Source organism: Morchella importuna (assembly GCF_003444635.1).
Source record: "Morchella importuna strain M04M26 chromosome Unknown Morimp01GS010, whole genome shotgun sequence".
Taxonomy (NCBI): Eukaryota; Fungi; Ascomycota; class Pezizomycetes; order Pezizales; family Morchellaceae; genus Morchella; species Morchella importuna.
Window position 1 is genome coordinate 85363 of NW_025763407.1, and position 25415 is coordinate 110777.

The 25415-nt window shown below is 47.1% G+C and overlaps 8 protein-coding genes across 8 annotated transcripts; 3 read left to right on the forward strand and 5 right to left on the reverse strand.

Annotated features, from left to right (window-relative positions):
• Positions 1-519: 519 nt before the first annotated feature.
• Positions 520-3742, forward strand: LAJ45_04124 (uncharacterized protein; the record flags this gene model as incomplete). Its single annotated transcript, XM_046113705.1, has 11 exons — positions 520-526; positions 584-675; positions 759-864; positions 936-1022; positions 1102-1436; positions 1494-1712; positions 1770-1841; positions 1906-2430; positions 2486-2728; positions 2925-3662; positions 3722-3742. 11 exons carry the CDS (start codon positions 520-522, stop codon positions 3740-3742), a joined length of 2445 nt encoding a protein of 814 aa, XP_045972807.1.
• A 42-nt stretch (positions 3743-3784) lies between these two features.
• Positions 3785-6130, forward strand: LAJ45_04125 (uncharacterized protein; the record flags this gene model as incomplete). Its single annotated transcript, XM_046113706.1, has 3 exons — positions 3785-3937; positions 4004-5080; positions 5156-6130. The coding sequence occupies 3 exons, from the start codon at positions 3785-3787 to the stop codon at positions 6128-6130; spliced, it is 2205 nt and encodes a 734-aa protein (XP_045972808.1).
• A 238-nt stretch (positions 6131-6368) lies between these two features.
• On the forward strand, positions 6369-7603 carry LAJ45_04126 (uncharacterized protein; the record flags this gene model as incomplete). Its single annotated transcript, XM_046113707.1, has 6 exons — positions 6369-6587; positions 6641-6748; positions 6802-7144; positions 7226-7325; positions 7377-7379; positions 7534-7603. The coding sequence occupies 6 exons, from the start codon at positions 6369-6371 to the stop codon at positions 7601-7603; spliced, it is 843 nt and encodes a 280-aa protein (XP_045972809.1).
• A 2372-nt stretch (positions 7604-9975) lies between these two features.
• On the reverse strand, positions 9976-11461 carry LAJ45_04127 (uncharacterized protein; the record flags this gene model as incomplete). The annotated part of the gene is made up of 3 exons (XM_046113708.1): positions 9976-11194; positions 11318-11346; positions 11417-11461. 3 exons carry the CDS (start codon positions 11459-11461, stop codon positions 9976-9978), a joined length of 1293 nt encoding a protein of 430 aa, XP_045972810.1.
• A 152-nt stretch (positions 11462-11613) lies between these two features.
• On the reverse strand, positions 11614-13352 carry LAJ45_04128 (uncharacterized protein; the record flags this gene model as incomplete). Its single annotated transcript, XM_046113709.1, has 7 exons — positions 11614-11629; positions 11685-11740; positions 11806-11898; positions 11956-12246; positions 12339-12398; positions 12730-12955; positions 13030-13352. The coding sequence occupies 7 exons, from the start codon at positions 13350-13352 to the stop codon at positions 11614-11616; spliced, it is 1065 nt and encodes a 354-aa protein (XP_045972811.1).
• A 1339-nt stretch (positions 13353-14691) lies between these two features.
• On the reverse strand, positions 14692-16573 carry LAJ45_04129 (uncharacterized protein; the record flags this gene model as incomplete). The annotated part of the gene is made up of 7 exons (XM_046113710.1): positions 14692-14733; positions 14799-14944; positions 14997-15427; positions 15489-15583; positions 15647-15908; positions 15968-16224; positions 16298-16573. The coding sequence occupies 7 exons, from the start codon at positions 16571-16573 to the stop codon at positions 14692-14694; spliced, it is 1509 nt and encodes a 502-aa protein (XP_045972812.1).
• Positions 16574-19238: 2665 nt separating this feature from the next.
• LAJ45_04130 (uncharacterized protein) lies at positions 19239-20017 on the reverse strand (the record flags this gene model as incomplete). Its single annotated transcript, XM_046113711.1, has 3 exons — positions 19239-19742; positions 19862-19900; positions 19979-20017. The coding sequence occupies 3 exons, from the start codon at positions 20015-20017 to the stop codon at positions 19239-19241; spliced, it is 582 nt and encodes a 193-aa protein (XP_045972813.1).
• Positions 20018-22033: 2016 nt separating this feature from the next.
• On the reverse strand, positions 22034-22559 carry LAJ45_04131 (uncharacterized protein; the record flags this gene model as incomplete). Its single annotated transcript, XM_046113712.1, has 2 exons — positions 22034-22368; positions 22448-22559. The coding sequence occupies 2 exons, from the start codon at positions 22557-22559 to the stop codon at positions 22034-22036; spliced, it is 447 nt and encodes a 148-aa protein (XP_045972814.1).
• Between the last annotated feature and the right edge of the window lie 2856 nt (positions 22560-25415).

A 25415-nucleotide genomic window follows, 5' to 3' on the forward strand; every position in this document is an offset into this window, starting at 1 on the left:
AAATACCAGGACAGTTCCCTCCTCTCCTCGGTAGGTAGACATCACAGAATATCCTCGGTAGATAGACATCACAGAATATCGTTGTCAAGTATCCGTCAGTTTAAGGTTTCTCGATTACTCCTAGTGCTCTCCGTCAAAATATTTCAGCATAAATACATAATCCCGAGGTCAAATCGTAACATTAAGCTAAGACACAAGCCCCGGTGAATCTACATCTTCAAATGCGACGTTACCGTGACCCAGCGCCGTCGCGATCGAGGTTTTCAGCGCCGCGTCCCAAAAATTCCTATGGTTTTTCCTATTTTCCTGATTTAGCTCGAGATAGTGCTTCTTGTGCGTTCTCCCACCTGCTCATTACAACTACATATATGTATACATTACGTACATGTAAGTTCGATAACTAACCTCCAGGTCTGCCACAGCAACTACCAAAGCAACGAATCGGATTTATCGGCTCTTGGCGAGGCTAGACATCAAAGAACCAGTTAAGCAGTTAAGGGTAACCTAGATGACTTGTACATGTTCGGTACTAAGATTAATCTTCTAAATCTTTTAAGAGATGTGGTGGTCTGACTGATCTCAGAAGCGTTATTCCGAGTATTGCCTGAACAGTTGGATCTCTACCTCGATGCACGGGCAGAAAACCTAACGGTCAAAACATTTACCCCTAGTATGGTCTCTCGCCTCCACTTTGGATCATAAACCTATCTAGTTACGGTCAGGCATGGGTATCAAGCTAACTCTCAACCGTTTTTCAGGAGAGAGTGATTGTTGACTTTCTAGAGTCAGATGAAAGTCTCTCTGACCCATGCGAACGTCTTTCGAACAGATTCGAAAGGCTAAAGTTGAAATTCATCCTCCTGTGTATGTTTTCTCTTCGAGTTTCTTCCCACTCCACGTTTCTATATCTCACTAGGAGAGGTTCTGTGTATTAGCGGAATCCATTGAGGACTCTCTTTCAAGTGACGGCGTCCTATATAGCGAAGCGTCTGCCGCGGGTCGCTCGGTTTTCTATCAGCCAAGTGCGCTTCTTGTGATCTCTTCTACCCAATAAAACTATATGAAGTTTCTGACAGAGCAATTCTCTCAATTCCGTGACAGATGGAAACCTTCGCCGTGTGTTAGAGGCTCTACATATTTCTTCCTTTTCCCCGGCCCCACCTCCAGATGACTCGAGGTTGAAGGAAATAGACTCCTCTCGCATTCAAACGGAATTCCTTAAAGACGGTATATCGCAGCGTAGAAGCAGGGACGGACGGGTTGTATTCGAAAGGTGGAAGATTACTAAGGTTTACGAGAATTATTTGGACGGAATTGGATATATTGAAGAGAGCAGAGCCTCTCTACCTCAGTTGAGAGTTGTTAGAAAGATCCACATGACTGACACCATTCCAAAGTACATAACTCAAGTGAAGGCACTTATTAAACTACGAGAGGTGAGTGAGGATCGGACCTATAACTAGCCCCTCGACAAACGTTTCTGACATCTGCAGATATCTAATGCATATTTCATAAAGTTCGATAGCTGGTATTGGGATGGATCCCATATATGTCTTCTAACAGAATTTCTCGCTGAGGGAAATCTTGTCGAATACGTTACTGGCTCCACCCTAGACGCCAAATCAAACGTCCGAGAGATTTCAAGGCAACTTCTTCAAGCCATTGAGGCTATTTATCAGATTGGACTATCAACTGGCCCATTAAATCCAAAGGTACCGCTAAAATGCCCCGATAAGAGACTCTTACTTATAATCTATCGCGGTCGGTAGGATATATTCTTATCTTCCTTATCACCCGTCAAGATCAAGTTAGGCAATATCGACTCCATATGTTTAGATTCGGTACGCTCCAGGATATACACCATTAATTGCGTACAACCGATTATATCAAAACTAATTGTCATAGAACGGCGCCCTGGTACATCTACCGATTAGTAGTAGTATGAGGTCTATTGGTAGTATACTATACTGGATTTTCGCCTCCCCAGCCGGGTTTGGCTCTATCCTGAGCCAAAGCTTGAGCTTTGATCTCCGGAAGGATGGACCAGCTGCGTTTTCGAAAACACTTGGAGAGCTTGGTGCAAGTAAGGGTGCGATAAACCTGATCCTTGGACTCACATCGCTTGATATCGGAAGTAGAATTTCTATTAAAGATGCTTTGAGTCACAGTTGGATTACAAATCGTGACCATTTTCAGTACCAACTGGACATGGAGATTTTAGGAGTTGGCAGTGTTGGATACATAGGCAAACGGTGGACAGAGGTGCCAGAGGTGCCGGAGACAAAGTGCGGCCATTTTAGAGAGGTATCGTTTTTCAAGGCGGAGGAATCTGAACATGTCATGTTGGTGAAGCGAGTGAACCATGAAGTACAGCGTGCCAGGCAACTTGCATATGATTGCGAGGTCGAGATGCTGAATATATTATCAAAGGTAGATAGATAATCCTTTCTACAGATACTGAGTTCTGATGAGCGTCTCAATATAGAATCCGCTTAGCTTCGCCGAGTTTGTTGGATGGTACAAAGATGAAAAATCCATCTATTTTGTAACAGACTATACAAAATATGGGACCCTGGAAGGTATTATGGGCTCCGACGAAGCTATTGAAGGACAACTCGCCAGGAGAAGAGATATAATGGAAGAAGTCGGTGAGATTACGAACCAGGTTCTCCTTGCTCTATCATATCTAGAGGACAACGAAATATCATATCTTGACCTGACGCCTAAGGTACCAGCGCTACCCCTCAACCCCCACCCCATTCCCTCAGGATAATACAAGTTGTATCAACATTACTAAAGCACCACGTATTACAGAATATACTTGTATATTCTGTGTTCCCTATGCGGGTCAAGCTTCTCCTAGGTGAGTTTGGGTCAGGGGAGTCGCTTTTACACCCTTACATGGCCCCAGAGCTAGTAGACAGCGTCATCTCAGGGGGGTTTACTCTTCAGACCTCCCAGCCATAATCGTGCGCACACACAATCTTCCCCTTGAAGTCGTGCAGCGCCTGGCAGAGGATCTCATGCGCAGCATCGGAGTCGAGCCACCAGAAGGGCCCGGAGGAGGAGCAGGAGGAGCAGGAGGAGACGTACCGGCCACCACTGCCCCAAGTATAGCTGCGAACATGTGGTCTTTGGCGTGCCTGACACATAAAATGTTGACCTCAGAAGATTTATTTGGGGCACGCGAGGCGGGAGATACCCTGCACCCCATCAAACTCGATCGATCCAAACTGACGGATTATTGCATTGGTGTTATCACCCTCCCATTATCACCTTTGGAGGAATCCCCCATTAATGAAGCCTGGACATCGTTTCTGAAATCGCACTTGCACCCCCACCCGAGATTGCGCGACGGTCCAAAGAAAGCTTTGGGCTCCGAGGTTATGAAACTAGTTCGGGCAACATACCCTCACCGATGGAGACAGAGAATCGATGTTCCCGACTCTTTCCAAATGAGCTGCGGTAGGAATGCTGTTTTAAAACAAAGAAAGACTTTGGGATCTGGAAATATGGGCATCGTCTCAGTGAAAGAAGAGTGGGCAGATGGAAGATTCATGCCGGATACAAAGATTGCGGTGAAAGAGATAGCGAAAAGTATTTACATCAAGAATAAAGTGAACTATATGAGAGAGCTCCTCACATTGATAGAAGTCAAGGGTGTGAGTGCTCAATTAACTTCCTATATTATCTATTCAACACAGAACTAATCTTTTCGTAGAACGTCGATTTATTCGTTTAGTTCCTAGGGTGGTACGAGGACAGGCGTTCCATATATCTCACCATGGAGTATCTGGAGCAAGGAGACCTGGGGACACACCTGAAGGATATAGGTCACGGTATGCGGATAAAGGCGAGCGAGATCACACGTCAAATATTGGAGGCTCTCTCATTCCTACACGATAAAGGGATATGTCACCGTGACCTTAAGCCACAGGTAGCTACCACTTTATTCTTTATATTCTTTTTTCATCTTCTGAAACCGAGAACTAATAATTCACAGAATGTTCTTGTCGCTTGCGATTCCCCGATACGAGTAAAGCTTGCGGATTTTGGAGTGTCCAAGTCAAATCGAGGTACCGCTTTCCAAACAAAGGTCGGAACTAAAGGTTTTAAAGCACCAGAACTTCTTGGGCTTCTTCCTCCAAGATTTCGACCTCGCAATCCAGCAGAGTATACCCATGCAATAGATATGTGGTCGCTTGGGTGCCTAGTCCACCAACTAATGACCCTTGAGATACCATTCCTTGAAAAAGATGAGCTATCCGACATCACTGGCCTCGATCAACCACTCCAATCACGCTTTCCTAACTACCGACTCTTCGAGGACTTCTGCTATAATAGAGTTGACTTTCCGGTCCTTCCCCTTGAGGAGGCTTCTATCGAATACAATTGCATTGAATTCATCCAACAACTACTTGTTCCTGATCCGAACAGCAGGCCCAGCGCGGCCGACGCTCTCAGGCATCGATGGCTTATGGATCACTCATTACCAGTGCTTTGCACCCCAGCCTCGGAAGCTCAAGTGATCAGAAGTCAGTTTATATCTCTAGGGGTAAGTCTTAGTGATCGCACTGCAGAGAATTTGGCCATGCTCTTGGGGGAAGAACGCGTCATAGATGTTCAATACTACCTCCCTCCTCATACTCTGGGAGACCTAGATACCTTACGCCTTAGAGCATGTGAGGCCGGATATACGTTGTTGCTGAGAGTCCTATTGTGCATCCGGGCTAAACCAAAAGGAAGTCACTCGGCGCCGGGAACTTGGGCTTTCGATCGGAATTTTACCACAAATGATACCAGTTCCTCAACCCAAGAGAGCCAATTCCTATCGTTTCTCCACGCTGCAGTTGCTTCTGGACATGTCGAAATTGTTCAGTTCTTAATCGGCATGGGGATCGATACCAACAAATTCTTGCCAGGAATCGGCAGGACGGCCTTGCAACTGGCGGCATCTCTGAGACGCGCTAATATGATCACGACTCTTCTCGATAATGGAGCCGATATCAATTCCGTCCCGAGTGAGACTGGTGGCCGCACAGCGCTCCAGGCTGCCGCAGGTGCTGGCGACATCGACATTGTAAGGGTACTCCTTGAAAGGGGCGCGGACTGCAACGCGTAGCCGTCAGCAGAACAAGGGCGAACGGCTTTGCAGGCCGCAGCTGAGGCTGGTCATATCGACATTCTCGAAGAGCTTTTTGCCCACGGCGCTTCGATCAACGCCCCGGCCTGTGCTGTACAAGGACGAACGGCACTCCAAGGAGCTGCCGCATCTGCCAATATCGAAATTGTTTCATACCTTCTAAGAAAGGGAGCAGATGTAAACGCAGCATGCTCAGAAAAGGAGGGTAGAACTACGCTGCAGGCTGCGGCTGGAAGTGCACACAGAGATATTGTCGAATTTCTTTTAAGTCATGGGGCGGATGTCAATGCAGCGCCAGCGCCATGTTATGGCCAGACGGCCCTACAAGCTGCCGCCGCTAGTGGCAGCCACAAAATAGTTGAACTTCTACTCTTACATGGCGCGGATATCAACGGTGACCCCTGTGACATTGGTGGAAAAACCGCGCTTCAAGTAGCTGCGGAGCTCGGATACCGCGAGTTGGTCATGTTCCTCATGGATGGCGGTGCCGATATCAACGCCGATCCGGCAAAGCGATATGGGCGAACCGCTCTACAAGCGGCCGCGGCGGGAGGTTTTATGCAAGTTGTCGCAGATCTCGTTAGCGCCGGAGCGGATATTGAGGCCGAGCCAGCTAAGATTTCAGGACGAACAGCTCTCCAAGCAGCTGCTGAACACGGCAGACTTGATGTTGTGGAATACCTATGGTCGTTAGAAGCAGAGGTTGATTCGAAGGACCTCGGTATCGGTGGTCGAACAGCTCTTCAGGCAGCGTCAGAGAACGGGCATATTGAGGTTGTGCAGTTCTTGCTGGACCAAGATGCAGATCCCAACGCTGAGCCCAGTCCCAAGGGTGGTAAAACGGCGTTGCGTGGAGCGGCAGAATCGGGCCACATTGAGGTGGTAAAACTCTTGCTCAAGTACAATGCGGACACAGAATATGGAGAACGAATTGCCCAGCGTGCGGCAAGTGTGAATGGGCATAGTGTGATTGCCCAGTTGTTGTGATCAAAATGGTGGAAGATTGATATTTTGGCATCGCGATTTATATATAGAGTCCGTTCGGGCGCAACAGCTATGGTTTGCGGGTTGGGTTTTCTGGTACCCTCGAGGTGTCAACAGCTGCTAGTTCAAGTTGTACTAGTAGTTTGGGACTGTTCGGGTAGTGTAAAAAAGGTTGTTAGCGTGCCAGTGACTTCTTTCCCACAACCTTCTCGACAGCTGATAGTTCTACAACAGCGCAACCATGACCAAGCGGAAATCTCTCGGCGATGATGCAGAAAGGGCCTTTTGGGATGAGCAGATGGAAAAGGATCTAGTTGATGCTTTTCTAGTTGAAGTGAGAAATGGCAAGCGGGCAGAGAATGGTTTCAAGAAGGAATCCTATAGCCGTGTTGCCCACTTCATCAATGAAGGTCATGGCACTACACTAGATGTGCAGCAAGTCAAAAACAAATACAGTTCGGTAAGAAGCAACTTAGGATATAGCAGCCTTTACTAATTGAGATACAGTTGAAGAAGAAATATGATGTTTTTACTGCATTGAAAAGCAATTCTGGCTTTGGTTGGGATGCGGAAAATCAACTTCCAACCGCTCCAATTGATGTCTGGGAACGCTACCTCAGTGTATGTCTACCCATTCAGGATTACTTATGACTGCTCTAATAATAGGCAACTAGGCAAATCCTAAGGCAAGAGAGTTCCGGAAAAAAACTCTCAAGCACTATCGGGAACTAGAGGAACTCTTTCTCGGCGTTCGCGCAACTGGTGAATATGCAATAACGCCGAGTACGATCTTCGATTTGAAACCTATCGCCGCTAGCTCCGTACAACCCTCAAATTCTGAGCCTCATTCACAGCCAGGTTCCGATGGAGAGACACCACTGGCAGCGGAACCAGTTCCAATGAGCCAGAGAATTAAAGAGGAGCCCAGTTTGAAAAGAGTAAAGAGGGAACGGATATCCAGTGGAAAGGCTATAGCTCAGGCATTATTAGAGATTAAAGACACTGCACAGGTCCTAGGTACGTCTAAAACAGAACACGCTGTTGCAATTCTTCAAAAAGAATATGAAGATACGATGGAAATGGATGACTTGATTCAAGCTATCAACTTGTTTGAGAATATCCGGAAAGCGGAAATTTTTATTACAATGAACCCGGGAAAGTTGAGAGATGCTTGGCTCGAGAAGGAATTGAAGAAATAGTTATATATTGAAAACTTTATACTATTTCTGAGTCTCTCTTTGACGTGAAGCAAGTAAGTGTTGATAGTCCTCCCACATTTCCTCTGCAATACTATCACGGTACTTTGACATTTCCCTATCATCCTGCCCTGTCACATTTGACACTGTACATTCCCTTTCATCCTGTTCTCTCCGTATTTCGACATCCGCTGACTCCCACTCCCGCAGTTCCTCTTCAGGATTATGCGCTCGAATAAAGTTTTGGAGAGCTGTAAGGGCGAGTACAAGGTGTATTTGACAAGGAAATGGGTATTCATTATTATTTGATAAAATTCTGAAACGGCGCTTCAGGACACCAAAGATACGCTCGATTGCATTTCTCAACTGTGAGTGACGGAGATTGAATAATTCCTCTTTCGTTTCTGGCCTACAAAGAATTAGTACATAACATTGAATGAGAAAACAAGTAGCATGATTTCTCACTTGTGCTTTGACATTAATGTCTCCCGTAAATGATATCTTACTCCGCGATACGGTGCCAGAAATCCTTTCTTTAGAGCATATCCTGCATCTACTAGATAATATTTACCATCTGGTACAACAAGATCCGATGATAATGCATGCTGTAAAACCCGAGCATCATGTGCTGAACCTTCCCAACCCGGTAAAACATATGAGAATTGCAAGTTAAATTTGCAAATTGCCAGGACGTTCTGTGAAATATCACCTTTCCGATTCCGGAATTTGACTGCGTCGTTACTCGGTACTCATGCTGGAATATGGGTACCGTCTGCTGCTCCGATACAGTCTTTAAAGTAGGGAAATAGCTTTGGATTATGACGGATTTGTGGCGGTGTAGTGGAAGATGGAAGCGTGACATATTCCTTATAGAGTTGAAGGAATGCGTTTAAAACACTGTAGAAATGGCGGTGAATAGTGTCTCCGCTGTGCTGAAATCTATCTTGAACAGCGCGATTTGAAGCATTTTCGCCTACAATTTTCATGAAGATTGCTATCTGCTCTTCTACTGAGATACTCCTTGTAGGATGCAGCAGATCTCATGTAATTGCCCACTCGCATAGCCTCCGAAACGTACAGATAGGCATGCGCAACGTGTTCTTTATGGTATGTGGGTTACCGGACTGCAGAATTTCGCTGATGTAATCTGCACTGGAAAGCTTGGATACATTTTGAGGGCTCTTTTCGATATGAAGACGTTCATATGTACCAATTGCGGATGCGATCAAAAGTAAATTCTGGGGGCTCAAAAGTGTTCTTTCCATCATTGGCTGTGGTTGGCATTGATGATCTACGAACAAAAATTACCTCTCGAGGTGATTCTACAACTCGCCAAGTTTTCCCAAATCTATGGATTATTGAGACTTCTACTACTTTGGTTGCCAAACAGTTCGCACCAGAATGGAACTACAGATTTTCGTCACTTGGCTGGTTTATTCAATAATCCGTGGCAACCGAACGGACTCATAAGTATTTTTGGTATCTTTGTTACGTACTTGTGGTTTCCTAGTTTGTTGGTCCCAAATATCCCGAGTCTTGATGGCATGCTTTTGGACGCCAAGACATTTATATCAATATGACTCGATCAATGATATGTAGATGTAGAGTCTACCTGGGAACGGGTCAAGAACCCTTCAGCGGATGCGCTCAGTGTAGGTTATATCCGTCATGAGGATTAGTGGTACAGAGCTTAGCAATAAGCTACCCTGAGTGGATCTAATCTAGGTATGTATATTCATTCCACTTCCCGATGGCTGTACAGGTCAGGCAATAACGTTGAGTTCATACCGCGGGTATCTATGTGTTGGAAATAAATAGTAATAAATAATAATAAATAATAATAAATACGGAAGACTTTGACTATAATACAGGGGGCATATCAAGCCCTTATTTATACAAAGATATTGTGCTTAGAATAGTCTATATATGACTACTTGTACATATTGACATATATACTGAAACTCATATGAATATTAGGACTTTTCTCCTTGGCTCGCATCATAATATTTCCAACACTATGCAAAAATAGCTGTTCGAGTGATATTCTATGACCCCGCCCGATAAAGATCGCACAGATTTGGGCCTTGTTTCGATTTTTCCTCAACGCGTGAAGAATATATAAATAAAAGTATATTCGCAGTTCAAACTGGGCATATTTGACAAGGACGGGGCTAATTGATTGCAAGATCTTGTCTCATACGAATCTTTCTAAGAACCTCATAAATAATCTAGTTGACTTAGACCTGTAGTAAATTACAGCCAACTCCAAAGAAGGCCCGTGAAAAGTATATGTCGAATTGGGGTTGAGCTCCTTGTTCGACAAAGAGCGCGGTAGCCAGTATCGTAGATCAAAGAGATCAAAGAGACCCTCATATTTTCGATTCGCCATTTGTAATAATCTTCTCGGACAAATACACAGGGTTTCACTCTATCATTTCAAGTTCCCAGTTCCTCCTCGAGTTTAATGGCAGAAACGCACCCCGCAAAGCAATCATCACCATATCCCTAGCGAAACCGGTCCCATCTCATAATTCCGCTGCCAGATATACGCTGCGATGAGATAAAGCTCGCAATTTCTTTTCTCCCGGTATGACAGTATTTAAATGATAAACTCATGCAATTACTATAAACTACCATGCCGTGTCTCCTACATCATCGCACCGTGAAGAACGTTACTGCCATAAGAACCGGTATCAACAAGTAAAAGACCGAACTGGGGACGCCCTCTGCTTTCTTTCCTGCACCGTCGGCTGATGCCTTCCCCGAATGGCTGTGTTCAAGAATTCGATTTCTCTCCACCTTTTCTACTTTCACTTCTTCCTCCTCCACATTGTGTTTCACGTTCTTTCGAGACCCCCCCTCCTTTTTCAACTCACTTACTATATTATCGTTGTCCTCGTCAGACGCAAGTTGCAGTGCTGTCTTACCCTTGACGTTTGTCGCATCCACGTTTACACCTTCGTGAACCAACTGTATCAACACTTGCAGATGTCCCTGCTTTGCCGCTAAATGTAGCGCGCTGCACCCTTGGTCATCTATGGCATTGATGTCCGCACTCTCATTTACGAGAATCGTCACTGTAGATTCGTGGCCAGAGTTGGCAGCATATAAAAGTGGTGTTGATCCGTGGATATCCCTTGCTTCCATGGGTGCATTATGGCGCAGAAGCATCTCGACCGAGTCAGAGTGTCCATTCCCTGCGGCGTGATGTAGAGGTGTTCGCTTCTTGTTGTCGACTGAAGTAACATCCGCCTTTCCAAGATCCAGGAGAACTCTACCCACACCACTGTGCCCACTCTTGACTGCACAATGCAAGGCTGTCTTGCCAGTCTCATCTGCTGCCATAACATCCACGCCCTTTTCTAGCAACATCTTGGCCACATGACCATCTCCTGCCATTGCTGCGTAATGCAACACCGTCCGTCCATGGCTATCGGAGACTGACCAGTTAGCGCCCTTGAGCAATAGGTGACTACTCAAATCTCGGTGCCCATTTTTTATCGTCTGGTAGATAGGCGTCTGGCCTTGAGAGTCTCTTGCATCGATCGATGCCTTGTGGCTTAGCAGTACTGTCACTATAGGCTCGTGACCTCGAGAAGCAGCTGAGTGAAGTGGCGTCCACTTCTCGATGTCTGTTACTGTCACATCCGCCTTATTAACGAGCAGCACCTCCACTAGCTCGACCTTTCCCTCAAGCGCCGCTAAATCCAGCGCTGTCGTGCCGTTCCGATCCTTTGCCTGGATGTTTGCCCCAAGAGATATAAGCACTGTTGTCGTGGGTTTGTTTCCGGCCCGTATGGCTTCGTGGAGTGGGGTAGACAGGTCATTATTCCTTGCTTCAATATCCACCCCAGCTGAACCAAGATTTTGACTGCATTTGCATTGCCGTAAGCGGCTGCAACATGTAGTTGGGACCATCCCCTACGATCTCTCCCGAGATCCTTTACTGGTAACCAAGGAGGTAATAGCTTCAGTACCCCCTTTTTCTGCTCACTCATCGCTGCCTGTACCAATGGTGTCACTCTGTTTTCATTCCTGGCCATCAAATCCGCTCCTTTCTCGAGTAGAGATTGAATCATCTTGAGGCGCTTACTCGTATCCCTCGTGGACATAGCGATATGGAGTAATGTCGAACCATCGTCATGCCTCAAGTTTACGTTTTCACTATTAATTTTATTCGAGTCACATAAAATGACAAGTTGATCAACATCGCTCCTTTCGATGGCCTCATAGGCGGCGATGAAGTTCCCAGTAGTGTCTTGAGAGTAATGCGAGTTTGTATTGGTTGAACTACGCGAGAGAAAACCTTTATAACTAAATGTTAGTTTGGGGTGAAAAGTCGTACGAGGTGTACTGATTACCGGTGTCTGGGAGAGATAAATTCTTTTGGTACACCTTTAGATGGGCAATGGTGTCGCTGTAAGCCGAACATTGCTTGGTATCAAACTTGACCAGTTGTGTGTGATCTTTATTCACACCCACCGTTTTTTCGATCTCGGGGTCGAGCCCAAGTAAAGCGGATTCTTTGGGAACTGAAAGTTCATACGGACCTATTCTTTCGAATCCTGTAGTAACCTAAAAATTGGTAAACCTTCGTCCGGAATCTACCATGAGTCCACACCGAAATAATACCTGCTCCGGTGTTTTTGATTTTAACATTTCATAAAAGCTCACTACTTTCAGCTGATGCGCAAAAGTAAGAAACCTCTTTAAACCTTCTTCCAATAGTGGTGAGTCGGTTCCAATCGAGTTCAAGAGGCTAAGTCTTTCTTCCGATTTTCTTCTATCAACCATTTTGGTGAGACTCTTCACGTTAAAACCACGATGGGGGGTGCCAAAGAAGAGAGTAGCGTAAGTTGCCCTGTATATTGCATAGGTATCGGGGTCGGAGGCCGGGTTAGAGTCTCGGCTTTTTACAAGAGCCTTGGAATATTGATTATCCGTCAGAATGTATGTTCGGTCCTCGGGTGATCCCTCACATATCTTTACTTCGGCAAATGGACATATATACTTACCTGCGTAATTACGATTCCCCCGAAACTATGACCAATGAAAATGATGGGTCTATTCTGCTCCTATAGGTTATCAGGAGTTAGCGGCCTCTTCTTGAAAATGGTACAGCGAGATAAAACTGAGAAAAAAGAATGGCTGTAGGTTCTATAAACTGTAGTATCCGATCGAGAAGTCTGAAAGGGGATGAGGTTTCGCCCATGAAGCGCTTGGACCACGAAGTAAACCTCCGGAAATCTTCACTTCAGAAGTTAAAACCGCTCAATTGGCCCGACTTAAACCCCGTAGCAAAATTCTCGTACTGTAAAAAGACATGTATCCGCATGTACCAACTACCAACATGATCCTTCTCTTTCCCCGCTGCACCTAAGCCAATGAGAAACTCTGGATACTTACTTGGTCTGATGTCCTAGCCTTCTTTAGCTCCGTCAGAAGATTGTCCCTGTAATCCTGCATCTCATGAGCACCAGGGCTATCCAGCCTTGAATCGTAGCCAAAAATCATGGTTCGACATCTCGGCAAGTCCTTTTTGAGGAAGTCTTGCAGCCACATCCTTCGCAAGTTGCCCTTCCCTCGCCACGACCCGAACGCATGGCCGGCAATGCCTGTCACTGCGACAATACTACATCACATAATGTTAGTTGTTGCGCCATCTTATCCGAGTGAATCAAGCCAGATAGCTCAGTAGTATCCTACTCTGCAGTAATGTCTGCTTTGTGCGGAGTGGCGTATAGTTGGGTAAGCCCATAAAAGTCCATGTCGATATTCAAGTCGTCGTGGTCATCATTCATCTCTATCTGGTGATCGGGTCTCGCACCGGAAATCACATCCTTCAAATAAGATGGAGCGCATGGTTTGAATTCCACAATTGCGACTTTTGTACCAGGATCAGAACAACATGGAGAGATGGTTGCCTTTATATCAATGCCCTCCTGCTTTAGCCGAAGAGCTTCCCGTAATGTGTCGATATCGATTTCAAGAGGGAGTCCCGAGATGCGAAAGATCTTTGACGTCGACATGTCTCTTCGTATGTATTCTTTGACAGGAAGGCAACACGATGATGTCCAGGAGTATAATTAAATAAGTAGCTGGGCGGGAATAACGGCAGCTTCGGATGTTGCCAGAATAACACCTCGGTGGTTTGCATCGTGTTTGCCGAGAGGGAATGGATTTTGTAGAAAATGTGATGCTGCAACGCCATTGGATTAATTGAGTGCCGGACTGTAACACTTCATGCATCACGAAATGCGCAGCCGGTCTCGGATGCGCAGCGGTACAAGTAGTGAGAACTCGAATGTTGATAGATCAAGTACTGTATGTTACATAAATCAAGTTGGAATACAAAGTACAGGTATGCGCAAACAATATCATCAGCCGTATAAAGTTGCGTTGTTGTTGCACTCGCTCAAACCGCGGGACCCACTCGGAATATTACATACCTACAAGAGATATATACAGGATCTTCACTTTCAGTTTCCTCAACTTTGAATACATACCGGCCTGCATACCGAGAATTCCGTCTATCTCTCAATCCCTGCAGGCCCAATACTCTAGCTCACTCGGGCCGATAACTACAACGACGGAAAACTAGTGTCCCTCCTACTGTACTGTCTACAGAGATGTCTATATACTACTAGAAGCATGGTACCACTGTTATAAGACAGTACTAGTACTACAGGAGTTAGTGATATCCAGAAACCTGTGGATTCGATATTCAATGTACCGCGCCCGCCTCAAAGTAACCACAACCGACTGAATTTGCGCAAACGATATTACCTACAGCAGCCAATAAGATGTCGACAGACAGAAGAGTACGCCCTTGAGGTTGTAGAGTATTTATGTGCGACTGCCGGTTTCCCACTCCCGGTGCAATCACCCCCCCATCACTCGTTTCCCTCACCGGTCTCGCCCACCAATATCTTCCAACAGACTTCTATTCGCATTATGGATGGGCGGACACTCGATGGAGGAGCACGAAAAATTGACCAATTAGTGACATTGGCGGACATTCTCGGGTACGTCTACACCCTAGCATCTTGATGCGGAGGGGTTGTTGCAATTGAGCTATGTGCCAGCACGATACATGCTCCTATGGGCAAGCATAAATACATCTGATGAATCGTCATCAAATACTTGGTTTCTTTGCTATTATGTCTGCTTCGTTGACATTCCGTCCAGCCTGGAGCAGATTATGTTTATATCACCTGTGCATGTCCGCAGCATACCTGATATATTCACCAACATGATATACAAGATCCGACACAGTCATAACGCATAATCCTTTGTAACCTATTAATCAGATTTCGCAAAAACCAAGGACATAATCGCAACTAACCACCACCCTCCCCCAAGTTCCAATTAACACTTGTGCATGATTTTAACACATCCCTCAACAGTTTCCTTCTCAGAACAACACTCATTAGTACCTTGTCTTTTTCCCCATCCTCCACAGAGGGAAAACTCACCTTCATAACCCATAGCGCCGCCAGCAGCGCTCCAAGTCTCGGTAACTTCCTCACATCATCCGGCACCCCCACTGGCCCCACCGTCCTCACTACCCCCATATACCTCCCCTCAGGCGCCCACATCTCCAGCAGCGTGAGCCGCAGTCCTATCGCCCCCCTCATTAGCCCCAACCTCAGATACCGCCTCTATTCACTTACCTGAACACAGGACACCCACCACCGCCACGTCCTTCCCCGCCTTCCCCTCGTCCACCAACCTGCTCAACATGCCTCTCATGGTGCCCCTCAGCTTCATCCCATCGACGATATACTTGGTCGCTCTAATGCCCGCAAATCTCCCTCCTGTCTCGCCCGCACCATACTCCAGCGGCCAATCCACACCTACCCCACGGATCACCAAATCGCTGCGGGCCCCCGTCCTGACGTAACTCCCCGGACCGGTAGTGGTGCGCGCCACGTTCAGAGACACTGTTGCTGCGTGGGAGGTCGACTCTTTCCGCAGAACGACAACGTCTGGCACTGTCCGCAGTAGCAGAGCGTCGATCAGCGGCCCCCAAAGATTTATTTCGTACCAGCTCTCGAGCTGTGCGCTCTTAAGCGGCGCGGATGTGTTTTCGTAGAGCGCTAGCCTGGACCCGAGAACACCGCCGCTGTCAATAGCGGCCCCCTACCCGCGAGAGAGATACATACAGCTGCCGCATCACGCCGTAAATCCACTCCTCTTTTATGCCCTGCCTTGGGATCTCACCGAATAGAGTACTCCGTAATCCCTTTGTTGTGGTGATCTAGTCACCCAGTGTCAGCATACGCGTAGTCTGGCCATCTGGGGGAAATAAAAGGTAACATACGGCGCTATAGCGATCCCACACGTCTTCTACGCCGTTCACGCTGTCTGTCCGCCCTTCCAGTAGCTCAGCAATCTCCTCTTTCGAGAATACTACAGACATCGCCGGGTCTGAGGCATCGATGACCCACATCTTTAGCCGCTCACTCTCCACCGCGGTGGTAGTAATGGCATCGTATATGGCGTCTTCGACCACCTTGCCGGTTGTCAATGTCCATTTCTGCAATGGATCCATGGCTGCATAAAAAGACTCGAACTCAGCCAGACTAAAATCACAAAAAAACATTAGTAACGCACAGCTGGAGGCCGGGATCGCGGTGCCTACTATGACTTGGAGGCCACCCTCCGCCGCTTCGAGGGGACCTCAGGCAGTATCTCGAGATTATTGTCGGAGGACTCGGCGGCTTCTGCGTATGAGGGCAGTAGCGGCGGGGGTGATTCTGGTAGGTCGCGCGCAGGACGCTTTTTGGCTATCTTTTTCGGCTTCTTCTTCTGCTTCCCCGCCGCTGCCTCGCTTGCGGCTCCACCGGTGGTGGCCATGTAGTCTAGCCATAGAGCTCGCGCAAGAGCATGGTCGGTCCCCTAGACACCATACCAGCCGTCCACAATCAGTATATAGAGGCCAGGCCGAGGTGGGTGCTGCTCCGAAACACACCTGTTTATAAGCCGTGAGCAGGAGAGAAGCACACTCCCTCTTCCTACTGGCAGCCTCCGTGACTCCACTGTCCCCCTGGACATTGGGACCACCACTAGTTTGGCTATCGAGGCTACCACCGGCAATTTCAGAGAGCGTACGGACGTAGACGTTGACCACGTGCTGGAGCTCGAGACCTTCTATGGGAGACGAGGTTGATGCGGCGAAGAAGCCCCTTAGGGACCAGGTGTCGGGGTCCGAGTTGAAGTAGGTTGTGGGGATGAAGCAGGACGGCATTGCGGGTGTAGTATGTAGCTAATGGACAGAGCGAGAGGGGATTGAGGGGAGGTACATACAATTATATACGGTGGTGGTTAGATCCTGGTATGTAGCCTGGTCGACCCTTTCCACAAGCTACATACATGTACTACTCGCATTTCAAGTTATGTATCTGCGTAACCAGCAAAACACACAGAATCTTGAAAACTTTCCCATCTCACTTGAAAGTATGTATCCTTTAATTTATCTAGGCTATATATACTGGATGTACATGTAAATACATACATGGACGGCCGTTACCAAAAAAGATATGTACTCAGATAGCTGATCACATTAGCAATTTATTTATCATCAATTGATTTCGACCGTACCCGGAAGTCTACGCACTCCTGCTCATAGTCATTGTAGGTACCTGTCATCCAGGAACAATCCTTCCCACCACCACAGCTTCACGCGGCTTTGTCCGAGTGACAGGCCATGACGGCAAAGTCCACCCCAAGTCCCAAAGGTGTGCGAGAAAGCGATGTTTTGAAAGAGCAGAGCGCCAAGGAAAATGCGGCTCAAAGAGAATAAATACATGTAGTGTGTGGCTCAAATGAAGCCATCCTCGCTTAAGGCAGTAGCCAAGACACTAGTGCTGCTTACTCATCCACTCGCCACACCCCCCGCTTGCCAAGGCTATCCCTGAACTCAACCATCGCCACTACACACCAACCTCACCACCACCACCATTACCATCACCACCAAACATCACCATCACCACCAAACATGTTCAACACTCCCCCCAGAACATCAGCACCACGAATGCATACATCTCGTCCTCACCCTCATCGCTCCCCTCTCCCCCGACCGGTGGCCTCCGCGTAAAGCTGGGCAGATTGCCCTGGCTGCCCGTGGAGGCTTAAGGCTGCTGGCCAACCCGGTCACTGGGGGATTGGGTGTGTAAGGGTGCGGGCTTGGGTAGTACCAGGTATGTATATATCTCGTCTTCACCCTCATCGCTCCCCTCTCCCCCGACCGGTGGCCTCCGCGTAACGCTGGGCAGCTTGCCCTGGGCTGCGCGTGGAGGCTTAAGGCAGCTGGCCAACCCGGTCACTGGGGGATTGGGTGTGTAATGGTGTGGACTTGTGCTGTCGGTCTGCCACCCCGACCAGTGGCCTCCGCGTAAAGCTGGGCAGCTTGCCCTGGGCTGCGCGTGGAGGCTTAAGGCAGCTTGCCAACCTGGTCAGGGTGTGCGTGTTACTGACATGTGTAGGTAATTCCACGGCGATACGCGTTCGTTTTCCGCGCTCGGTAGCGGTCGTTTTCCACGCTCGATAGCGGTTACATTTTTTTCGGATCAGTTTATTGGAGGTGAGTTATTCTATTTATCTTATGGTGAGGTTCATGCTGATTGGTGATACAGTCTTGAGAATCGTACCAGTACGGATGGCATTGTTGGGTCCTCGTGTTTGGCCAGGGACGGGTTGTGGAGGTGCGAAGAGTTGTTTGGGACATTGGTCTGGGATTTGGTATTGGAGCGTGTTTTTCTTTTCTTTTTGTTACACAATATATATGTTTAACAAGGCAATGAAACATCTACCTCATGTCTATGCATATAATAAACCCCGCTGAATTAATGTGGACCGTACCATCACTGGAGATGTTACTGTAGAAGCGACGGCAATAGGCAATTTTCACCCAGGCGTCGTGAATATCATTCTCAAAGTTATCTGTAGAGAAGGAGGTTCTGTCTAATACTTTGCCAAAAGACTGCGAGAAACCTGTACCCATATCTAATTCTAATCGTGTATTGGCTTGTTGGCTGTCTGGCTTAACATCGTAAAAGTGACTATAAGGTGGCCTACGTAATTTCGAGTCCTACCTATGTCTGTCCAATCCAGGTGTCCTCTTACCTCACACTGCCCAACCAGCACCGCCAGAGATGTGAGAGAGCAAGCATATATCACCAAACAGCGGACAGCGGGGTCGGGATAAACGAACAGCAGACTATGTACCGCATGTTGGATATGTTCCAGCACGAAGCATTTCTTACGGTCACACCGTAGAGATAAAGATTCCGATTGGCAGAGACGAACATATAGATACTCTGCCCAGTTACACGCTTGGAGGTCACGTTACTACCAGGTACAACGTTAACCTAGCAGCCCCCAATTGGGGCTCCTAACTCGTTCCCAGTACAGAAAGATTCAATTCCGTCATTGACGTGCACGGCAGAGCTACTCCTATAGCCAACCACCTATTCGAGTGTCTAGGTGTGGGCTAAAATTCATGCAGTAGATACATGTACTCTACGTGTATACAAACATAAAAGGACCAACCCAACCTGGCTGGGGTTACAGGTGATTTACACCAGGAGTGGTTGCCGGTATGAACCGAGTGATAAGATGTGAGTGGTGCGCATATGTCAACCAGAATTAAAATCAGACAAAAATCGTGCCATCTATTCTAAGCCTAAAAGTGCGCAGGTTCCAAATCTTGGCAACTCCCTTTCAATATACACCATAATTGAGATATTTCAAATTAAGGGCGTAAAAGAAAAGATCCATGTAGCAATAATTAGGAGTAGGTATACTCGAATAGATTTGGTGAAGAATAAAAAGTAACTAATGCCCTATATTTGCATCGATCAGACTTTACGCATCCCACTCAATCCCAGGTTTTCAATGTCCTATCGTGCGGATCACATCTCCATAACGGCATTTGTCACCGTAAAGAAATCCGCAAGATCTCTCAAATCCTCCATATCAATGTGCCCGTACAGCTCAGAATCCTTTCCAACCATCTTCATGGCCAGTATCGGTCCCCGCCACAGCGAAATGTTCTTCCCCTTCGCAACATGCCCCGTGCACTCATTAACCTCCAGCGGCGGAATCCCCAAACTTCCGTAAGCTGTCACCTTAAACGTCAACTGTATCTCATTTTCTAGCTCTCTATTGCGCACTTGATTCCTCTTCATCATTCTAAAGCCGAACCTCCTCTCTCCTAGCCACTCGGTAAAATCCGCATCGTCATCATCTTGTATTTCACCATCCCAGAGTCTGCTCTTCTCGACAGGTACCCAGACGAATTTGGGCGCTTTCTCGTGGATTGGGAGGTAGATGGCGCGCCGGAAATTGGTGCCAGGTGGAGTGGAGAAGGCAGCGAGCCGGCTGCAGAGGAGCTTGTGGAGGGACCAGTCTTCTTTCTGGCATTTGGGGGAACAGTAGGCACTGCTGCTGCAGGATTTGCACTTTAGTGATGTCGGCTCGTTGCAGATGCTACATGGCTTTGACGGAACCTGTGAGGCGTCCATTATGGCCGAACGCTATCAACTGTAAGGGGAACAGGAGCTTTGTAGGAGGTCTGCATATGAGAGCGGGTTAGGTAAAGGCGTAGATTGTAAACAAACATGGAGAGGGTGAAAAACTATAAACACCAAACCTTATAGATTGTGTGAAATAGGCTGATATCAGAGGCCATATATGAAGGAGATCACAATAAATCTCCGGCAATGTGTGCGTGCTCCTTATGTAGTTATAAGTGCATGTACTCGTTTACCACGAAAAGAACCAGAAAATGCAAGTGACGGAAACAGGGATAGTTTGTATGAGAGATCACCGCCACTCCATACAAATAATCCTTGCCCTGAGCAACTGGTTCTTTTCGTATGGGATGCCTGAATTGGACGCCACACCACAATTGTGTCACATCTCATACCCAAGCCACATATGTACAGTACGATGCCAGTCGTGAGCGTCAGGCGCGCAACCAGATTTCCACAACCTTTTCACGGCGGGTTGGTACACAAGATAAAAGGATCAATTGTGGTTGCTGTGCTGGTACCCGTGATGATTCGGGGGGCGTTGCGACGCCGCGCCTGACGCTCACGACTGGCATCGTACTGTATGTACAGCGATGGGTAATAAGTCATCAGACGGAACGCCACCAAAATCCGTGTTTGCAGGCAAAATTGTGGCTAGGACGTCCGATGACTTATTACCTACCGCTGTAGAGTATAAGGCAGCCACAAGATAGTCTGGTAAATATACATGTATATAATCATAACAAAAGCGCCGATAATAAATCCTATAGAACAGGAATAAGCGTTTAGTCATATTCGAGTGTAACCCAGGGGATAATGGAAACTGAGATGTTCGGTCTCATCCCAGTTTACTACCTGACGAAAAATCCTTATAATGCCTTTTAATTTTGCAAACCACCGTTTGAAAAACCAGAGTTGAAAACCTACGTTTCACGACTTAGTACGTACTTGCAAGATATCGGGTCGCTGCCGGGTTCGGTCCCTCTAGACGAGGATTCTTTTGTGAAAGTTGAATCTGAAATGGCCAACAGAATGGGCAAGGAAGGTCTCACGCTGCGCAGAGTACCTCGTGGCTCATGAACGGGGATGCGGAGGAGCCCGATGGGAGTTTCACTCCGTCTAAGCGGGCCAGTGTGTCGAGTGCTGGGAAACTAAAAGCCATTACATCAGGGTTTATTACAGCCAATTGATAGCAGATATCTTATCTGTAGTATCACCTTCACGAAACTTCCCGCCTGATATACACCTATGTACCCTCAAACCTGTCACCGGGTTGACGTCTCATTGTGCTCAAATCTGGCATTGAGCAGCGAACAAGAGGCCAACAAATTAATTGAATTTCCAACATACTGCATGTATCCCTCGATTACCGCACAGGCAGCAACGAAATAGGTAGCGTATATACACCGAAGCTGCTTGGATGTGGCAGCGAGGTAGGAAATAGATAGGTAGCCTTAGATGTCAAATCTGGATTAAAGTAGCCCGCGGTTTCGGAATTCTGATCCTGATGTGCTCAGACAGTACGGGGTATGCAATGTGATTGGTAGCGTAATATTAGTGTCTCTATCACAAATTAACAGTCTCCAAAACTTGTTCCTTCCTTTGTAATCGAAATGTCTGTCGACATTCAATTAATGAATTAGAAAGAAAAAAAAAAAAAAAAAAAAGACATCCCAGTCGATCGGACACAATGACCGAGTGATATACTATGATCCGGCTTCGTTACGGTTATTGTTTTACTGGTTGCTTTGTTTCATTAAATATATTAACTTTAATTGACGACGGCTCTAATAATACTATGCTCATTCTATAAGTATTAGATACCCGACCATTAGCTGCGCTACACAAATAAAGAGCACACATCTTAGAGTGACAGTGACGATAGAGCGTACCTGAGCCCCCTGAACCACTCCACCTTTGCATGCAATTAATGAATTAAACAAAACAAAAAACCATTCCACCTTATAGGCAGTCCGTGCATCTTCATATCGCTTCTTTTGGTCAATATAAACATTGGCCTGGCGGAGCGTTATACTCGCTATTGGGCGAATCCCAAAGCGGTAGCTTCGCACCCACCACTCAACCCACATGTACATTAAACCCTATTTCCACTGGCCCCCTTCAATCTTGATCTCCCTCCTATCTCGAACGTCAAGACCGCTTTCCACCCGTTGTCAAAATCCCTCCGACTTCCAACACAGATACAAAAAGTCGCCACCCCTGCCATTATGAATATCGATCGTCATACCACTATAACCAACCGGGACACCCTTCACACTCTCAATAGTCTTCGGAAACGCCACATGAGTCACCCTCTCGGGTGCCAACGGATCTTTCCCTACAATCAGGTAGCGGGCTTTTCCTCCGTCACCTTCAGCAAGATTGTCTTTGCCCTTGTTGGGGGTATTTTGAACCACGATCTCGAAGTCGGTTGCGGCGGTGGTGGCGGTGGTGCCGTACACGGGCACGAGCCAGACGTATCTCTGTAGGTAAGCGTACGTTGGAGGATCTAGGGCAGAGGAGGAGGACTTACTTCCCGCCGAAGCCGTGGTTTATGTCTTCGGTCTGGCCGTTTATTTCACGGATACGGTTACTAGGGATGTCGGTGGCTTCATGACTAGAGACGACCTGTTTGTAAAGTGGGGTGTTAGGCAACTTCTTGTAGGCTGGGGGAAGAGGGGCGCGGGCGGTGTAGAACATACTTTAATGCTTTGGAAATATTCTAGGGTATCCATTATTTGTGGCAGTACACGCATGTTACTCTGAGTGTTCATACCCCCTGCCCATGGGTAGTAGTGGCCGTACCGTCTATGGTTATATAGCGATCTCTTCTCGACTGGAAGCTTAATCAGTGCCATAGATTGCTGTTCTGAAAGCGGTTCATGAGAGACCCCAAGCTCGGTGTAGGGTAATGAGAATACCGAGGCACTCGATCCGCTGGAACGAGTGGATGCCCCGGAGGCATTTAACACTCCGCTATTGCGGTATGGCCTTGTCTTGCGCAGGACTGACCTGAAGGATACATGTGACACCTTGGTAGCTATTGAAGCTGTATCGCTGTTCGGGATGGACCGCCTTGACGCAGAAGCTAGGGATAAGCGGCCCGGCGACGACGGGGTAGATGTTTGGGTGAGTGATGTTAGATGTCTCAGTATGCCATTCAAGGAATCAACTAGGGATTCTGTTTCTGCGGAGGATTCACTGTGAGTAGTGTTAGGGTGACCTGAGCTCAACGCGATGATACAATATCTCATCCGCATTCTTCCTGTCTCTCCCTCCTCTGGTGGAAATTACCTTCTCCATATCGTAAGAAGCAAGCTCAATGTGATCTTGTGTTGCTAGTTGCGCCGTACAAGCTCAGAGAGGTCTGCTTTAGCCCTCGCCCACCGGATTTTCGCCTTAATGCCCAGTTCACTAGTCGGTGGTATCAGACGATCAACAGTTCGCCCCAGCTGTGAGAACGTAGCCATGCAAGATCCTAGTGTGAGAGATAAGTGACCAACATCGGTGGAGGCCGCTCCGAGCGGGGTAATCCGCTGAGCCCTCCACGTAGGAACACAACCTCCGCAGTGCGTACCGGAAGTCACGAACTTCTACATATACCTCTTGCGCGAGCGCTGGAGCACCCGTGTATCTAGAGATAAACTTCTCTAACGTTTCAAACACTGTAGCGCCCGCCAAGAGAAGACCAACAATCGGTGCAGCCACCTCCATTCCTTCGTTTGTGATCAGTTTTCACTCGGTTGATAGGTAAAAGCTAATTGAGTTTAGATCAACTTCGTAAAGGGAAGATCTATTGATATATAAGTAGAAGAGATTCGGTTCGGCGCCCCGGGGGGGGGGGGGGGGGGTGGGTGCTAGCTAGCTAGTGAGAGCTGGGTTAGGTCTACTAGGGAGAAATTGCCTGAACAGAATAATGTTTAGATCTTGAATCTTAGTGATTAGAGATGAAGGGACCTCCCCGAAGATGTTGAGGCCCGATATATGTCCATCGAGCCCAGATCTAGACATATGGAAATGGGTGACTAAAGGACGGGGTATCAAGGGCGGGATTTAGCTCGGGCAAGAAGGAAGAGAGAAAAAAAGATTTGGCTGCGTGGCCGAGGTCAGGATTGAGCTGAACCTTGCGGTGGGATCTTCAGAACGTCAGAAGGCAATGTAATGAGGGAAACTGGCAGGGTACTCACGGTACTCACTCAAGCATGGGGGCCGGCCAGGCTCGTACATAATATGTAACTATGTGAGACATTAGGTCACAGCAGACATTAGACAGACAGACAGTTGCTGACATCAATGCCAAGCCCCTGCACCAAGCATACCCTTAGGGCTACATAGAATTAATTATTAATTAATTAATTATTTTACTCTTATACAGTTAATGAACTCCTTATCAATTGTAAACTTCGCGTACAACTTGCTTGATTTATTACTACATACAAAAATAGATCCTTTTATACTAGTAGGCAGGCGGCCAAGGGCGATCAAAGGTAGGACTTTGTGGGTACGTGCGGGTGACGGTTTGTGGCCGCACCCGCTAGGTAGGAACCTTTAGTACTAACAGTTCGAACCCTTAGTGTTCGTGCGCACCCTAAGCCCTACCACATCAATCAATCAGTTAATGTCACATGGTCCCCTGGGATCATCCCCAATCACTCGCTATCGCATCATACTTAGTCACTCGGTCCCGCGTCATATCCGCTCACTCGTATGAGTATCAATTAATATCTATCGTCTGGCTGTATCCACTCACGAGTGCTCATTTACCCTGTACATAGGAAAGATTCTGCTTGTCTCTAGGCCCCAGAGATGCCCACCAGAGCGAGGGCAGCTAATCTCAATTAAGCTCGGACACTGATTAGGGAACTTTTTAACCTAGTAAGCTTTATTATATTAGCTGAGGCTTCACCGGCATGGTGAGTTAACGGATGGAGATAGTCTAATTCACCCACTATGATGCTCACAGACACTTTCAAATCACGCACATTACGCAGTCAAATCGATAGAGGAGTTAACAGTAACAAAAGAGAAAACAACATTACGCAGTCGACATGAATAGCAACAGCTACCGGTGATGGTTCATGGTTTCCTTCTCTTACCATGATCCAGCTCCTCACACCACCTAATTAGCAATAGAGAAGGCTTTGTTTTTAGGGTGGTATTTTCCGTAGCTCGTCCATTAGTACTATAAAAGAACTTGTCTAATCAAACTTACCGAACATACCCTCGAATATCTCACTGAAAACTATATTAAACCGTTTACTGCGCAAATATGTGGTTGGAATTATAAAGGCCCAAATAATACCATTGCGAGACACATGCCTGACATGGATTTACGTCATTTCCTGTTTGCCCAGGCGTAGCCTAGGGCAACAAAACACAAAATGGCCGGTTATCGGTTCGATCACGCATATTGATCATCACAGGGGCGTGGAATAACAGACATGTAATATCAGGCCTGATCATGAAATGCAGAAAATCCTCAGCCGTCGGATGTACATAACTCAAAATCACACTGAGCCTTATTATTCGGTGTGGGGCACTTTTATCACCATTTGA